This window comes from Lycorma delicatula, chromosome 11, assembly GCF_047948215.1.
Source record: "Lycorma delicatula isolate Av1 chromosome 11, ASM4794821v1, whole genome shotgun sequence".
NCBI classification, from domain to species: domain Eukaryota; kingdom Metazoa; phylum Arthropoda; class Insecta; order Hemiptera; family Fulgoridae; genus Lycorma; species Lycorma delicatula.
The window spans coordinates 50,698,426-50,717,892 of record NC_134465.1 but is presented as its reverse complement, the minus strand read 5'-3'; the positions used below and the strand labels follow the sequence as shown (position 1 = coordinate 50,717,892).

Here is a 19,467-nt window from a genome sequence, read left to right as displayed (position 1 = left end):
CGTACAAGTTGCAGATCGTCCAGGAACTGAAACCGAACGATGTAGTTGTGCTAGCACAATTCTGTAATGTAATGCTTCAGAAGATAAATGATAACGAAGAGTTTGTTCACGGACTATGGATGTCAGACGAAGCGCATTTCCACCTCAGTGGATTTGTTAACGAGCAAAATTTCAGATACCGGGCACAATAAAATCCTACGCAGCTACACCAGCGTCCGTTGCACAGCCAGAAAGTTACCGTGTGGTGTGCTATGTCATCTTACGGTGTTATAGGCCCTAGAACAACAAAAGAGATTTCCACCGATTCTTAACACAGCCTGGTTTCAACAAGACGGAGCAACGTCACATAATGCACGAATATCGATGGCAGCTGTACGCCGATTGTTTGGACAACGTGTCATTTCACGAAATGGTGACATTAGATGGCCTCCCAGATAGCCTGATCTCTCAGCTTGCGATTACGTTTTGTGGGGTCACCTTAAAAGCAAAGTGTTCCACAGTAGACCTGCTACAACGGAAGAACTGAAGGCAAAGATCCGAGAAGCGATTGCGGAAATTTCAGTTGAGATGTTACGTCAAACCATGAACAATTTAACGAAGAGACTTCGTGAGTTTTTACGTAGAAGAGGAGGTCACCTGGAAGATGTCATCTTTAAAAAATTAAATAAAATGTATGTATCCTAAAATGGCAACATTTGTACAATTACATGAAATAAAATTCATTTTCTAAAAAAAATTTTCATTAAGTTATTTAATTTTTTTAATTTCCCGTTTCTTTGAATCACCCTGTATTTATATCAGCTTTTTCCATTATTTTCACGAGAAGAATAAGTTATGAAATTTCCAGGCGAACTTCGTTATACATCTAAATACATATATACAAATTTAGTACACAACTGTTAATTTATTTATTTTTTTTTTTTACCTTGAAATGCATAGTTAATCAAAATAAATTACAAGAATGATCCAAAAAAGTAAGAATGATTTTTTATTACATAAATGAAAAATATAAGCTTGTAAACAAGATCAACAAAATTGGAAATTTAAGGATTGTTATTATCTAAATATATTAATAGATGAAGTACGTTTCAGTATGAAATAGATGAAGCAAATTTGACGAACAAAGTGTTTAATGTAGAAAAAAATGGGTTTAATGGTTTTTTTTTGGGTGGAAAATATCAGAATATATATTTGGTCTTAAATAGAAAATTATAAGAATATATGAATTATGCCATCGGATTAATTTAATCTTACACAAGTTTTTAAGTACATGGACTGTGGTGTAAGATATAGGTCAACCGTACAGAATTTTGTAAACACAGCAATACAAAAATGTCAAGGTTCTTATAACACTTACAAAATAATAAGCTAACGATTTGTTTTAACTTACTTGCACGGCAATATTCTAACAACTTCAGACGTTTTATATGGCTCAATACAAATCGCACAACATTCACCGTCACCCTGAATTTCCTGAAATAAAAAAAAATTATAGATTTATATTATATTTTTTTATATTACTGAAAGATGTTAAACTTCATATATTTTTCAATAATTCTGTTCTTCAACAGTATTTTTTTTTTTTTTTTACAATTTAAATGCATCACTGAAATAATATGTGTTTATCAACAGATGCACCAAAGTGGCACCTAACCTCTTTACAACATACATTATTTCAAGTTGCTATTAATATGCAATCACAAGCAGTACTGTAAATAAATGGCACATTACATAATAAATAAAATTTTCTGTGCAATAAATAAACGCAAAACAAACTGATTAAAAAAAAAATCCAGTATCAAATAAATTAATTATTCATAAAATATCCTAAGGAAGACAGAAAAGAGCACTGCCTTGCAACATATGACTTGTACATTATAACAGTTTAATTTCGTATTCAGTCATTTGATTGATTTGATAAATTTTCCATCCTTTCAGTTCAATGTAAACTTTTAATAATAAAATTTAAAAAAATACCAAAAAAAATTTAAAAAAATTACAAAATATATTTGATTACATATAAAAAATTATTTTTTAAAAAAGCTTTTATTTAACTAATATTAATATTAACATTAATAAAAACAGGAAACAAATTAGAAAAACCCTCTAAAAAGTAAAAAATAAGAATCAAATCAAATTAATCGAATATAATATATTAAAAAATATAAAAATGCACTGAAAAGTAAAAAAACAAATTATATAAATATCTAATAAATAACTAATAAATAAATGTAATAATTATTAAATTTTAAAATTAAAAGTAATGTTATTTGTTATTTAATTCTTCTCCTTGTTATTTTATTTTTTATTTCCTCCGAAGTATTATCTGAACGGTAATTACCGGAAGCTAAACGGGAAAAGAAAGAAGGAATGTATAGATCAACGGATAAAAACATATCTTAAAATTTACCTGCATGGATCAAGGGAAACCATGGTAAAACTTTGCTTAGAGCAGCATCACAGAACACACAATTAATTATAATAAAAAAATTATACGTGATTAAAGTCCATATTAATTTTAATTTCGTTTTTTTTGTGGCTACATTGGACCACTTTATTTAGTCATCCATATTGTATCGATTTTTCCAGTATTTCTTCATTCTATCGGATCGTCGCTTCCTGATCTCGTCTGTGACCTTTACTTTGTTATGCCTTTATCATTTTTTAACGTTGAATCTATTGTTATGAAGTGCGTAGTTAACAGTTTTATTTTATCACAGGCGTCCTCAACCATCAAGCCAATTTATTGAAAAGATCTCTTTGGATTTCTCCAAGATTCCACAGGTTTTTCTGTTAATATTCATTGTGACCAGTTGTTTTAAAATTCGGTTCTCAGGAATTCTTAATACGTGGAAAAAATAAGAAATCCTTCGTTTTTTCATTGTACTGAAAATCGGGTCGACTTGTTTGTAGACTGTTTCATTTGTGGCAATTCGCCAGACTCCACCCTTTTGATAACTTTTATTTAAACAAGTTCTGATAATTCGCCTTTCTCTCTTAAATAATTGATTCGTATTACTTTCATTCTTAATCTGAAAGATATTCTTACAAGCACAAAACACCACCGGAGGAACTACTGTGTTATAATGATGAATTTGGATTTTATTGAGACATTTTTTATTGTTTGTTTGCCAAGATAGACTTTGTGTTAGACTTAATTAATTATTTATAATATAAATATTTGGAAATAAGGTTGAAGATGGCAAATATAATTATAAATAATTCAGAATTCAAAAAGCATTAATAAAATTATTGGAGTACATATTTATGTGCATAATTGAACAGGAACGGTAACTTGTGAAATAACTGAACGAGATGTAGAAAATTCATTTTTTTTTTTAAATTTGAAAAAATTAAGTAAAAAAAATTTGATTAATATTATTCAAATAATAATCGAATAAATATTGTTTTTGTAAAATAAAATAACGTTTAGCGTTTCGGAGAAATCTTTGCTTTATCGGAAATTTTAATTGATAACATAGTTCAAAACATAAAAATATAGAAATGTATTTAAAATTCAAACAGTAACTTAAATGTATAGATTTAAACTTTAAACATTTTAAATATATAGTTATTTAAACGTACGAATAGTTTTTAAAATTTAAATAGTTTATATTTAGATTAAAACTTAAGATTTTAAACCTAGGGTTCTTTAAATTTTAAATTCCTATTCGTATGTCTCTTAATTTAAAAAAAAATCGATTACTGAATAATATAACATCGTTCTTATGTGTTTAAATTCATGAGCAAAAAAAATACAAAAAACAAAAAAAATTACAAAAATATATTTGATTACATATAAAAAATTATTTTTTTAAAAAAGCTTTTATTTAACTAATATTTATAGAAAAAAGGAAACAAATTAGAAAACCCCTCTAAAAAGTAAAAAATAAGAATTAAATCAAATTGAGAATTTTAAACAAAAAAATATAATATATTAACAAATATAAAAATGCACTGAAAAGTAAAAAATAAATTATATAAATATCTAATAAATAACCAATAAATAAATGTAATAATTATTAAATTTTAAAATTAAAAGTAATGAAAATATTTAGTTAAATAAAAGCGTGGTGCAGTTTAATTTCGTTTTCGACCTATGTATGAACTTTTTCCTTATTTTTAGCCTCTAGAATGAGTTATACTGAATCACTCTGTATATTTATACCGGGCTTCCTAGATAACTCATCCGCCCCTTCTAAAATTGAAGAAAGTAATTTTTCTGGAAAATGCAAAAAAATTTGATTCCAAGTCGGGGGCGCTCTACCTTTTGGTCATATTGCCAACTTCCTGTTTCAACGGGAAGTGGGCTAAATAGACCGGAAACTCTTTTTTTTTAACTGGGACACATATTTTTAATAGGAATTTGTATTCTAGGGACAAATATATTTAAGTCTTGTCCAAAACATTTTTCCATAAAGTGCCATCTTTAACCTCTAAATGACCTTTGAACTTTACCTAGTCCAGAATTCCTTTCAAAAACTCTTTTAAGCACCAAAAACTTGATTTTTACAAAACAAAAAAAAAATACATTACTATAGCTTTCGCTTTCCTAATAAGAAATAAGTTCCATCGAAAATAAAAAAAAATCCTGTCAAAATAATATATTTCTGAACGAGACTGAAAATTAATGAGTTCACCCGTTCTGTAGGATGAACGTAGTTTACAATACAATTGTTTTATTTTCTTTTTATCATTACCAAGGAGTTGAAAAGGTTTTGAAAGTATTTAGGACTAGTTGCAGTTAAAAGTCATTTTAGGAACTAAGACGGCACTTTTAGGAAAAATATTTCAAAAGATTTACGTAATTTTGTGCGTATAATGGAAATCCGTGGTATAAAAATGAAGATCCGGTCTCGCTAACCCACTTCTAGTCAGAACCGGAAGCTGATAATATCACCTAATGCAAAAACATGTTTTACTATTGTAAATTTTTGTTTGTAATTATCAACTTATTGGTATTTAAGAGTTTTTGAAAGGAATTCTGGACTAGGTAAAATTCGAAGATCATTTAGAGGTTAAAGAAGATGGCACTTTATAGAAAAATGTTTCCGACAAGACTTAAGTATCTTTGTCTCTAGAATCCAAATTCGCGGTGAAAATATGTCAAATTGAAAAAAATGAACTTCCTGTCTAGTTAGCCCACTTTCGGTCGAAACCGGAAGTTAGCAATATGACCAAAAGCATTTTCCAGAAAATGCTTCAAATTTGAAGGGATGGATGAGTGGTCAAGGACACCCGGCATATATGTATATACGAGGTGCGACAATAAAGTAATGAGACTGATGTGAAAAAAAATGTTGCTTACCGTTTTAGTCATGTTTAGTGTTGTCTCCTTCAAAGTAGTTCCCCTCTGATTGCACACACTTATTCCAGCGCTTCTGCCATTGAGGGTAATATTTCTGGAACTCATCTTCTGTAATATCCTCCAAGACCCTCGTCACAGCTTTTTGGACATCTTGTGTTCTTTGAAAATGGTGTCCTTTGACCGCCATTTTGACTCTTGGAAATAGAAAAGATATCTGGTGAATAAGGTGGCTGTGGTAGTACTGGAATTTGTTTTGAGGCTAAAAATTGCTGTACGGACAGAGCAGTATGGGATGGCGCATTATCGTGATGCAGAATTCAATTATCAGCAATGTTGGCACGGACACGAAGAACTCGTTTACGAAGTCTTTTTAAAATTTCTTTGTAGAAATATTGGATAACTGTTTGTCCAGGAGGCACCCGCTCTTTATGAACAATTCCCTTGGAATCGAAGAACCACACAAGCATGCGTTTCGCTTTTGACTTTGACATGCGAGCTTTTTTTGGTCTGGGTGATCCCTTTGAGCACCGTTGCGAACTTTGACGTTTTGTCTCTGGATCGTCTTGGATCGTATGGACAACACGGCTCAACAAATCTGGATTGATTTCCGTTTGCTCTAATAGATCGGCTGCCACATTTTTCCGTGTTTCTCGCTGTTGTGTGAGATTTTTGGGGACCATTTTTGCATAAATCTTTCTCATACCAAGATCTTCAGTTAATATTAGACTAACCGTTTCTCGATTGATGTTGAGTTCTTCTGCAATAATTTTCACGGATAATCTTCGATCAGATCGTACGATTTCACGCACCCAGGTCAAGTTGACATCTGTCCGTGAGGTTGATGGTCGTCCACTGCAGTCTTCATCTTCAACATTCGTTCTGCCTTCGCTAGAAATTTTATGCCACCGAAAAACTTGAGCTCTTGACATAACCTCCTCTCCAAAAGCCTTCTGAAGCTTACCGTAAGTTGTCGTCGCATTTTCACCCGATTTAACGCAAAAAGAAATGGCATACCGTTGCGCAATATTTTGCGGTTTCATTTCTGTGACGAGAGACACAAACACGTGTTCACTTATTGTCGCACAACTCACGACTGAGCAGTTGCATCAATGTGTCGCTTGGACTAGAAGTAGCTTATAGACCAAGGTCAAAGATGGTGTGCCTACTCAAGCTGCAGGGTTGCCACATCTTGCAAAGAAACATCAGTCTCATTACTTTATTGTCGCACCTCGTATAATGTATTAGTGTTTGAATCAGAATAAACATTTATTTTTATTTTTTTCTGAAATGTTCATCATTTAATGATGATTTTTACAATAAAAAATCTCTGTCGTATAACTCCAAATGGAGGCACTATAAAACTGTAGTGCCAGAAGCACTGTATAGGCAGAATTTCTGCAGTTTTTAAAAACAAGAAATAGCAAAAGTAGAAAAAAGAATTTTTAAAAAACTTATGGACAAAACTATGAAGATGGAATTTGTAAATTGAAAAGTGAAAAAGAAATTTACAAACATATAGGAAAAAATAAGAGATTTAATCCAGAAAAGAACATTAAAATTTTATGAACATTTATGCAGAATGAACAACCAAAAATTTGGTTTCTACGTAAACTGAACAACAATGACCAACCGGTTTAAAAACATTGAAAAAGATCTAAAAACATTAAAAAATTCTAAGGATCTATGTAAAGACAGTTAAGATAAATTTAGAAAAGTGATTCGAAAATCTTACGATTCCAAAGAGAAAGAAAAAGAACAGTATAAACCTGAATAGATGGACAGAAGAAAGATGACAACAACAGAACAAAAGAATGAAAACTTTTTCAAAAAAGAAAAAGAAATCAAAACTAAGAAATATGATCCACAGTGGTCGGAATGAAAAGAAGAAATGTTCATCGCATTGTAATAATTTTTTAACTAAAACCTAACTTTTAATCGAGTTGTCTACCAAGATCTCCAAAACTTACATTAGCAGATTTTTTCCTAAGGGATATTTAAAAGTTAAAGTTTTTCAGAATAATCCTCATACGTTTGACAAACTAAAACTAACACAGAAAGCAAGTTTTCAAACATTAGTGAAGAAAAATTTGTTATAAATAAATGAAATAGGTAAGAACCTGCATTCAGTGATAAGAGGAATTTATTTCAATATGCAATGTGAAATTACATAAGATTTGAATATTTTTTTATAATTTCAGTTTTTTTAAAGTGTATGTTTGGAGTGTCGCTTTATATGGAAGTGAAACTTGGACAATCCGAGTATCTGAGAAGAAAAGATTAGAAGCTTTTGAAATGCGGTGCTATAGGAGAATGTTAAAAATCAGATGGGTGGATAAAGTGACAAATGAAGAGGTATTGCGGCAAATAGATGAACAAAGAAGCATTTGGAAAAATATAGTTAAAACAAGAGACAGACTTATAGGCCACATACTAAGGCATCCTGGAATAGTCGCTTTAATATTGGTAGGACAGGTAGAAGGGAAAAATTGTGTAGGCAGGCCACGTTTGGAATATGTAAAACAAATTGTTAGGGATGTAGGATGTAGAGGGTATACTGAAATGAAACGACTAGCACTAGATAGGGAATCTTGGAGAGCTGCATCAAAACAGTCAAATGACTGAAGACAAAAAAAAAAAAATTCAGTTTTACTTAGTGAAAAATAGGTTAAAATATTTACTATAAAAAACAGGTTTTATACTTTTTAAGTCCCCTCTACACATTATTAATTTACTTGTATTTTAATATTTAATTCCTCATCACCTTATTTTCTATATTATTTCATTACCTTTATTTTATTTTCTAATATTAAACCATCATAAAAGTAAAAATATTTGAAGTAAGGATAAAATTCTAAATGTCTGACTAAAATTAATTAACACGCTTACTGTCATTAACATTTGATAATACTGAACACATTCTTTATTCGTCTGAATTTACTTCTATAATTAGTACTTCACTAATTACAATAGTAGTCTAAGCAACAACTGTTGGGCGAAGTGTTCTATAGTAAGAGGTTGAAGTTAAAAAGTAAAATAAAATATCATAAAATAAAATAAAAATTAGGAAATATACACTTTTACAATATTTTTTGCAAATTCATGATTTTTAAAGAAATGTATTATTGTTAACTAAATATTTATTTACAATTTAAAATATTACTTACCATTAAAACATCCATTATTGAAACAAAATGGAAAAAGTATGACATAATTAATACATGAATGAATGTACGTTTGTAATAACATGTTAAAAAATTATCTAAATATAATAATAAACAGGCAAAGACTGGAAACAAAGTTTATTTTTTAATTTTTTTTTTATTTCCCACAATAGCATGGATTTTATAAGTTGTTATAGAAAAATTTGTGCTTTTATCTTTCTAAAAATTTAAAAGATTTAAACATATACAGCTGTAGAACGAAAAATAACTGTCAGCCAAACCGTAGAGTTTTATTTTAAGGACTTATAGGATTTTAGAACTGAAGAGCCGTAAAAGTCCTGCTTTTAGTCCTAAATAATGTATTTAAGGACAGGGGATCTTTTCTTTAAACTAAAATAAAATAAAATACAAGAAATTATAAAAATTCATAAAAATATTTAATTCCTCAGGCCTCCTTTTTTTTAAAATATTAATACTAGATGCAGTTGGATATTCAATTTGGAAAAATTAAAGTTTTAAAAAATTAATATTTTAAGAACAGGTTCCATTGAGCTCTAGTTTTTGTAGCTTAAAGTTTATCTCATTAAAGTAATTATTTACTTTAATAAGTTGGTTCAATTAGTACAATGTTATTTAACAAGATTAAAAACAAAAAAAAAATACTTTATTAAAAAAATGAGTACCAGATATGAGTACCTCCTTTGTCAGGTGAGATCAAAAATCAGATCAGAGCTACGATATATATATATAAATATATTCTTTTAGGGAGATTAATCTTTTTAAGATTATTATTTGTCCTCTGTACTGTTAAATTATATATAAATTCAATTAAAATAAATCACACAATATAGAATATTGAGATATATCTTACTTTAATTTTACTATCAAAGACTTTTGTGGGATCCCACATCCTCCCTCAATCATAATTGAAATAATTCCATTACTAGATAATAAAAATTAAAAATAAAATACTAAAATAATTAAATTTACAAGTTAATTTATATGAGTGCTACCATTTTTTTTGCCGTTTTTTTACGTCCGTCTCTTTCAAACACTGTCTAATGGTTTATCAAATTAAAATATTGTTATTTATACGAGTATATGGAACATTTTTGTAATATATTTAATTTTGTCATCTTTATTAAATTCTAATATTTCTAAATTTGTGCTTTTTTTTGTCTTCAGTCAATTGACTGGTTTGATGCAGATCTCCAAGATTCCCTATCTAGTGCTAGTCGTTTCATTTCGGTACACCCCCTACATCCTACGTCCCTAACAATTTGTTTTACATATTCCAAACGTGGCCTGTCTACACAATTTCTTCCATCTACCTGTCCCTCCAATATAAAAATAATCCCTCCAGGATGCCTTAATATGTGGCCTATAAGTATGTCTCTTCATTTAGCTACATTTTTCCAAATGCTACTTTCTTCATCTACTTGCCGCAACACCTCTTCATTTGTCACTTTATCCGCCCGTCTGATTTTTAACATTCTCCTATAGCACCAAATTTCAAAAGCTTCTAATCTTTTCTTCTCAGATACTCCGTCCAAGTTTCACTTCCATATAAAGCGACACTCCAAACATATACTTTCAAAAATCTTTTCCTGACATTTAAATTAATTTTTGATTTAAACAAATTATGTTTCTGACTGAAGGCTCATTTCACCTGTGCTATTCGGCATTTTATATCGCTCCTGCTTTGTCCTTGTTTATTTTTAATTCTACTTCCAAATTTGTACTAATGTTTATTGTTTATTATATGATCTGGCATATTAGATAAACCTAATTTATTATTTTATTCTATCAAAGATTTTTTTTTTTTTTCTAGCAAGAAATTAATTGCAAACCTTTTTTGGAGATACACAGTAAGAGAATATTCAATCTTGACTTTCTGACAAACTAGACACTATCACTCCTTAGTCTATGCTACAATCTTAAAAGATAAAGCCTGAATATCATTTCAAGAGAAAAACTGCAGTCTTCTATTTCCTCTAGGAAAATTTTCCTTTAGACTATCATTAGTAAATATGAAAATGTTAACAGATCTCAAGTAAAATTTGCTACCTCTACGCTCATACAGTCCAGAGATAGCACCATCATAAATAATATAATTTGTTTCAACCATTTACGTAATTTTTAGGAGTATAGAAATTTGAAATAAAGATGCCATTGATATTACAATATAATTATGTTTATAATCTAATTAATTTATAACAAACACTCTGGATGGAAATTTTTTCACAGTTAGTAACTTAAAATATCAAATTCAACAACAAATGTGCAGCAAAAATTCTAATATGTTCAAAAAATCTATTTTAAAGGGGATCTATTTATTATTCCTATATAAATACCATCACAATCATTACATTTCATTTTACGAAACAGAACGCAAAAGTGGCGGGAGTATCACAAATTCTCCCTTCGAATCGCAGAGCCTGGACAGTGTCCCTTGGTGCTGTATGATTCTGTAATCAGGTGTGTTTCAAGAGTTTATTTTAATGCCGGTTATAAGTTTTAAGTTTTGTTTTATTTATGGATGGATTTGTGATTAACCTTTAATTTTATAAATTCCATGCAAATTAAAAGACAGTATTTGAAGGAGACAGTCTTATAAAAACTGCAACAGACAGCAGCACTCATATAAATTAATATGCAAATTTCATTATTTTAGTATTTTAATTTTTATTATGCAGTAACAGAATTATTTTAATCTTGAAGATGCAAGATCTGGCAAAGATACATTCATGATAAAATTAAGGTAAGGTATATCATACCTCATTATTCTATATTAGGTGATTTATTTTAATACAATTTAAATATATATGTATATATTTATTTGTGCCAAATTTAAACTTTTCTGATCAATAGCTTTGCTAAAACGTTTCACAAATAGTGTTTAATATCTCTCCGACCCTAAATCTGGTTGACTTAAAACTTTAAAATAACTTAATATTTATTAAGTAGTAAAAATACAAGAAGAAACAAGATACAAAAAAAAATTAATACACAAAAGAAAAACTTTAAAACAGAAAAGAAAGTGTCTGATTTCAAACATAGACATAGAAATAAGAATGAAATTATTTAAAATCTATATTAAATATACAAGGAAAATTCAACTATGAAGAGGAATTTTCATGCTTTGCTCTTATAATGAGTGCAAGTTAGATTATATGACTTGATACAAAACAATTGCAAGTGTCAACTGAACATAGCACTGCTGGTTGTTTTTACATTCCTTGTTGTAAATTTCAATCCACATATATAAAAATGAGGAGTAGAGTAATGTTACACAGCAAATTATCATTATGTTTTTGACAAACGATGGAAATATTATGTTATAAAAAATATATGATATATCAGTTTAGAAATAAGTGTCTTTCTCAGTCTACGAAGAATGAATGGTGCAAATAATTCAGAAAGTTGAAGCACACTCATCAGCTACAAACGTTAGTGAATAAAGATAAGACTTCGACTATTAAGAAAACTTTGAATTATTTGAAAAATTTTGTAATATAAAAACAATATTAGGAAATCATCTCATTTTAAGAATCTTCAGTGCTAACCCAACACCAATCACAACTTCAGCAAAGATATTAAAAGAATAGAAACAACATTTTAGGCTCCACAATAACTAATATAAAACGAGTGTAGCTGAGATTCAAAATAAGAAAGTATGTTAAAATAAAATTCAAGCTCATATCTACCATGAAAAAAATAAATCACATTTTCTTCCAGGAAATTAATTGCAAGCTGTTTTTGGAGGTACACAGGAAGAGAATATTCAACAACCTTGACTTTCTGACAAACTAAAAACTATCACTGCTTAGTCCATGCTACAATCCTAAAAGATAAAGCCTGAAAATCATTTCAAGAGAAAAATTGCAGTCTTTTGTTTCCTTCGGGAAAAGTTTTCTAATACACTATCATTAGTAAATATGAAAATGTTAACAGATCTCAAATAAAATTTGCTACTTCTACGCTCATACAGTCTAGATATAGCACCATCATAAATAATATAATTTGTTTCACCTATTTAAGTAATTTTTAGGAGTATAGAAATTTGAAATAAAGACGTCATTGTTATTACAAATATGGATGTATATTCAAACAAAGGAGTCGGTTTCTTTAAGGAACAAGAAATGACTAGAAAACCATCTTGCAACGCAGAAAAGTATATTGATTGGGAAACAATTAACTCACTGAACTCAGTAAATAAATTATAGATATGAAATTCTCGTTTATATTTGAATTTACCTTATAAAGTGGTTCTACGATATACTGTTAAGCAAAGATGTCTGATTCAAATTTTCACTTAAAAAAGTAAAAAGAAATAAATAAAAAATAAAAAAACAAAGGTTAGAATATAATTAAATAAATAATTAAAGATATAAATTAAAAAAATACATTGAAATTTAAAATGTTGAATTAAAAGATATGGAAAAATGTATCAAACCAATCAAATGACTAATAAAAAAAAAGTAAAAGAAAGTAATTTCAGTTTATTTCTTGTTATTTTAGGATTAATAATTATGTTTATAATATAATTAATTTATAACAAATACTCTGGATGGAAATTTTTTCATAGATGGTAACTTATATAAATACCAAATTCAACAACAAATGTCCACCAATAATTCTAATTTTTATGTGCTGTTAAATTATAATGATATAGACAGTTACAATATGTTCTTTAGTTTTCCGCATTGACAAAAATTATTAGGGATTAAAACAAGATCACCCTCGATTTTTTATATTATTATGAAGCTTAAAATTCATCAGGAAGGTTATAGCTCGTTAAATAAATATAACTATAGTAATATTATATCGCTAAACAATTAGATAAATCTGTATTCATACAACAAAATTAATTTAGAATGTGATATAAAACCAATCAGCATGGTTTTAAAGCCTATCAGTATGGTAATCTACTTATAAAAGAGCCAATCAAATATAAACTGGACTTTTGTCTTCATGACCGACATACAAACATGAATAGGTTGAAGCGGAAAAATGTTAATGGTGGAGATGTGGGAACAGGATGGACACTCCAGCCATCACTATCAGGATAATGTCCATCCATCATAGTGAACTATATGTCAGGAGATGGCTCTTGCTGCCTGCAGAAAGACACACACATTTGCACACTCAGGTGAGAGCATATGTATGGATTTCTCCCACTCTTGATGCTACAACAGTAGAGTTTGGGTGAGGAAACCTGAAGAGTACAGTAGCAAGTAAAGACCCACATCTAAAATACCCGTTACTACTTGTGCGTAAACTATGATGCTAATCTCTCTGGTGATTAGCATCATGTCAGATGCTAATCGATGCTGACGATGACATTTCATCGTCAGCTGTGCAATGTATTATTGTGAAGTTTCTCATTTTGTGCCCAGTTTGGGGATATGACACTGTCAAGTAACCAAGTTTACAAATAGGCCAGCAAATTTAAAGAGGGAGTCAGGTTGTAGAAAACAACAGTCACAATAAATATTCAAGAACAAGTATGATAGATGACAAAATTTAATTGATCTTTGGCCTCCTTGAAAATGGTCAGCATCTTATGGGTGATAAAAGTGCTTCAGAAGTGGGTATTAATCATATAAATGCCTATTCCATTATCACAAAGCATCTTAGGTACCAAGACTTTTTTTAACCAAAATCAGAAACAGGCCATTTGCCAAAGAGTCTTTGGCAAATTTCCTCATCAATATTAATTCAGGGTCCTGAACCGATTTTGATATCCTGATCAGAAATCCTGATCAAAGTCAGAATTGGAAAGTATGGAATGACGTAGGAGTGTAGAGCCTATAAAGATGAAAATGCATATGTCAGCAAGAAAAGTCTTCACAACCATCTTTTGAGACTGGAAAGCTCATCAATTTTCTTCATGAATATCACACACTCTGAATGCTGTATTTTACTGACAGCTCTTGAACAAAGTGAAACCCACCAACATGAACAAAAGATGTCATCAACAAATCAAAGATGTGATTCTCCTTGTAAATAAATCCTCATGAAGGCATTAGCATTCAAGATAAATTTTCCTGGGAAATCTTAGAACAAACTCTATTCAGTCCAGATTTATCCTCCTGTGATTTCATTCTGTTTGGGCTATTAAATGAAACAATGGGAGGATATCGATTCCAGAACAATAACGAAGTACAGGATTTCATGTGCAATTGGCTCACGACTCCTAAAACTTTTTACGAAGAAGGGATCCACAAGATGCCTACATGTCAAGAAAAACGAGTAGACCTTCAAGAGAATTATTAAGAAACCCATAAATTACATTTTGAATTTTTGTTCTGTAGTAATAAATGTTAATAATAGTTCAGTTTATGTTTGAGTATAATATCATTAACTTTATAAATAAATATTTTGATTTATTACAGGAAGCAGTTACAAACTCTATAAATTTTTTACCCTAAAAAATCTTCAAAATAATAAAATAGAATATTTCTAACGATCTAAATAATAATGAACAAAATATGAAAGACAAAGAAAATATTGTGAATGAGAGAAACACAAAAAAAAATGATTATTTTTTTATATAAAGATCATATGTGGAGAAACTTTTTGAAAAGGACTGGTAGACACTAATGTAAATCCATGTTTACAGTCAACAGAGTAACAATTGAATAAAATAAAAAGATGACAATAACAATGATGCAAAGTGTAATTGAAAACAATAGTAATAAAAAATATAATATTTTGTGATGTATATGCAATTAACATTGTTGTGAATATCCCACACTAATAGCATTTTAGTAATAGAATAATCACTTTGATAACAGTGCAATATTCTACATATGCTGTTTATAAGTTATAACGATTATTATTGGATTTTAGCAACCATGACAGTTAAGAAAATTTCTCGTCAATCAAACTGTCACTACCATTTTAATTGTATTATTACTAAAGGTGCAGCTAATTTTTCTGATTGTAAATAACCTTCTAAATTACTCTTTTTCTTTTTCCTGTTTAGCCTCCGGTAACTGCCATTTAGATAATACTTCAGAGGATGAATGAGGATGATATGTATGAGTGTAAATGAAGTGTAGTCTTGTACATTCTCAGTTCAACCATTCCTGAGATGTGTGGTTAATTGAAACCCAACCACCAAAGAAACCGGTATCCACGATCTAGTATTCAAATCCGTGTAAAAATAACTGGCTTTACTAGGACTTGAACGCTGGAACTCTCCACTTCCAAATCAGCTGATTTGGGAAGGCGCGTTTATCACTAGACCAACCCGGTGGGTTACCTTCTAAATTACTAGACATACAACAATGTATATTGTGTGTGAATATATACATATATATAAACAACTACAGTTGCATAACAAGTATATTGTACTTTGTTTAATTTAAAATTTAAAAAAAACTAAAATATTTTTGTTGAATAAAAATATTCTCATATTTAACAAAAATGAAGAAGAATGCTAAATGTAAAATAGGAACTAAAAATAATTTCACACAATGTTAATGAGATACTATTATTAAAATTTTATGAAAGACTAATGTTAAAAAAAAGATATTTAAAAAATAATAATTTGTATAAAGGTTATGCATTCACCTTATCCTCGGCTTTTATATGTTTGGTGGGAATTTTAGATAAAGCCTTTTTAGCAGCAGTGCACAGTCTCCTCTGTAAACAAACAAATAAACAAACAATAATTATATCATAATACATTTGTATTTACATTATTAAAAAATATTAACATACATATGTATTTCTAACATATTATTTAACATCTTTATCAACTTCAAAATAAAAAAGATTTAACAAAAATATTATTGTTATTATATTTAAATTTTATAATATAAAAGATTCTCATTAAAAAAACTAACACTTATCTAAACGTTCAATCTAAACTGGTTGTATTAGTTAAAAAAAAAAGAAACAATGACCTTAAAAATTTAATTATACTAAAATTTCACTTTTACTAACTATAATTAGATTTTTAAAATTAGATTTTTTTTATTATACTATAATTTTACACTATACTATAATTAAATTACATTATATTATAGAACAAAAATTCTGACTGGTTCTCCACCACTATATTCCATCGGTAACATTTTGAACAATTCTCAAATGAGAGAAAGTCTCTTAATAATCCTGAACCAGTACAGTCTTCATAACACTAAGTTCACGACCAAATCAGTAATTGCCATTCTAACATTTGATGCAATTTATAAAATAATAGTTTATAAAAAGAAAGGAGCAAGTTGAAGAGATTATTAATCCTCAAAGGATAGTCTTGGAAAATCATTGTAGTTTATGATCTTATTTAGTACTAGTTTCAAATCAGAAATTATGAATGACTAAATTAACTTATTTTTGTGAGTGAAGTTTATAAAATTATATCTGTTTCAGATTAATAGAAGGAAGATTAAAGAAAAACAAACCAACATACTTGGCATTTATAAACCTAGAAAAGGCATTCGATAACGTAGACTGGAATAAAATGATCAGCATTTTTAAAAAATTAGGGTTCAAATACAGATAGAAGAACGATTGCTAACATTTACAGGAACCGAAGAGCAACAGTAATAATTGAAGAACATAAGAAAGAAGTCGTAATAGAACTGATAAATACTTAAATGATCTGCATTTCACGAAGTTCGTTGGTAAGAGGCGCGACGAACTCAACGAAATACATTTACAGTTCTAAACATGACCTAACCTAAAAGTTAAATGAAAATGGTAAAAAAATAATAATAAGCGTGAAACCTTATATTTCAGTTCAATTAGATTAGTAATTAAGAATACTTTCAAAAAATACCTGGAATTTTGTTAAACAATGTTGTTTTTTCCATTTGATGAACCGCGGAACTTGAATATGTCATTTTATTCATTTTTTTTATATAACTTTTATCAATCGCGCCGCTAGATAGCAGTACTTGATAGTTCTACGTAGAGTACAAAAACTTGATAATGTACTTGAAAAAATCAAATTTAAAAGAAAATATACTACTACAGCTTCTTTTAATAGTAAATGCTGTTATGAAAATGAAAGTACTGAAGATGAAACAATTTTTTTTAATTTTCAAAACTTCTTTAAAAAAAATAAAAGTGTTAGTTTACAAGATATTGTACTAGTTTTATTAAAAAAAAAGGAATAAATAAAACAGAAATAAATTCGATTGGTAAAATCGAATTTAACGATAAAAATTGAGGGTTACACGTACAAAGTGCAATATTACATCACGAATTTTCAATTCGTAAAGGTCATTATACTAGTTTTATTAAAACAGGAAAATATGGTATGAAGTGAATGATATGACTATAAAAAAAAGGCCGTGACATTCAATTTGTTTGTTCTATGGCAATAAATTTTAATCAAAAAATCCATAAGATAACAATTAATAATTCATAAAAAAAAAAAAAGAATAATCTAACAAAACGCAGTAATATCAACAAAAAAAATTACAATGAAATTGTAAACCGTACGGTAAGTCTCGCATATATAATTTCTTTCGCTCAAAAAACATACATTTCTGTAATAAAAAAAACTGTTTTTAACAAAACGATATTGATATCAAATAAAGTAAGAAACTCCATTTCTATTATCAAGATCTGTTATTAATTTAGAATATGTTTAAAAAAATGCATGTTAAATATATGTAATAGGCAAATACAATAACAGATAATAAACAATGTTTAAGCGTTCAATGTAATAAGCAAAAAAAAGAAAAAAGTTACAAAACTCTTACCGGCCCGATTTCATTTATTAAACAACGAATAATCATAAGAATTGTATTATTTCTGTAAATGTTATATGTATAATATATAAATGAAATCGAGTGGGTAAGAGTTTTGTAACATTTTTTTTTTTTAATCTAATTTTTTTAAATTTAATTTATATACTTTAATCACATCTATTTTTTGTCTTAAAACTATCATTTCATCCATACTGTTTTAATCAATAATCTATATAATATTATGTACCAGTTAGAATAAAAAATTTACCTATTGAACAAAAATACTTTAGTTAATAATAACTATCTATTTTTTCATTCCATTTACTTCTTCAACAGGCATCTCCTTTCAGGAGGTTTGCAATCATCGCTACTTTGACCTTTGAGTAGGCAGCTCGGAACAGTTCAGTGGACATTGCGCTGAACCATTCCCTCAGATTGCGCAATCATTAAATTTTGTGCCTCCCATCTCGCCCATTATCTTCCCCTGCATGATCACCATTTCTTTCTTTTTTCCTGTTTAGCCTCCGGTAATTACCGTTTAGATAATTCTTCAGAGGATGAATGAGGATGATATGTATGAGTGTAAATGAAGTGTAGTCTTGTACATTCTCAGTTCGACCATTCCTGAGATGTGTGGTTAATTGAAACCCAACCACCAAAGAACACTGGTATCCATGATGTAGTATTCAAATCCGTGTAAAAATAACTGGCTTTACTAGGACTTCAACGCTGTAACTCTCGACTTCCAAATCAGCTGATTTGGGAAGACGCGTTAACCACTAGACCAACCCGGTGGGTAAATGCATGATCACCTGGAGCAACACAAACTTCTCTCCCCTCGTTATGTGACCTAGATACTGTAATTTCCCTGTTTGTACTGCAGACGTAATCTCGAGTTGTTTATTCATACTCTCTAGTACCTTGATGTTTGACACCTTATTCTTCCAAGATATCCTTAGCATACGTCTATAGCACCACATTTCAAAAGCGCCAGCTTTTTCATGTGTGGATTTTAGACATAACAAAAGCTTTTGATTGTGTAGATCACAATGTCCTTCTACGAATTCTGTGGATGAATGGAATTAGAGGTGTTTCATTCGGTTGGTTTGAGAGCTATCTGATCAACAGGAAACAGTGCGTGAGAATAAAAGGGTGTTTAAGTAATTTTGCTGGGATACAATATGGAGTCCCACAAGGATCTGTATTGGGAACCATACTATTCATAATATATCTAAATAGTGTCCGTTCGGCCCCGCTTAAAGGTAATGTATATGCGTTTGCAGAT

The 19,467-nt window shown here is 29.2% G+C and overlaps 1 protein-coding gene across 4 annotated transcripts in view; it reads right to left on the bottom strand.

Moving 5' to 3' along the window:
• The window catches only part of gol (ring finger protein goliath), a 342,552-nt gene that overhangs the window by 46,013 nt on the left and 277,072 nt on the right, over positions 1 to 19,467 (bottom strand). For 3 of the 4 annotated variants that reach the window (XM_075378321.1, XM_075378324.1, XM_075378323.1), the window contains 2 exons: positions 16,051 to 16,122; positions 1,391 to 1,473 (listed from right to left, as the gene is read on the bottom strand). In XM_075378321.1, coding sequence (XP_075234436.1) covers positions 1,391 to 1,473; positions 16,051 to 16,122 — 155 coding nt within the window. The remainder of the gene's footprint in view (positions 1 to 1,390; positions 1,474 to 16,050; positions 16,123 to 19,467) is intronic. The other variant, XM_075378322.1, reaches the window with a different exon arrangement.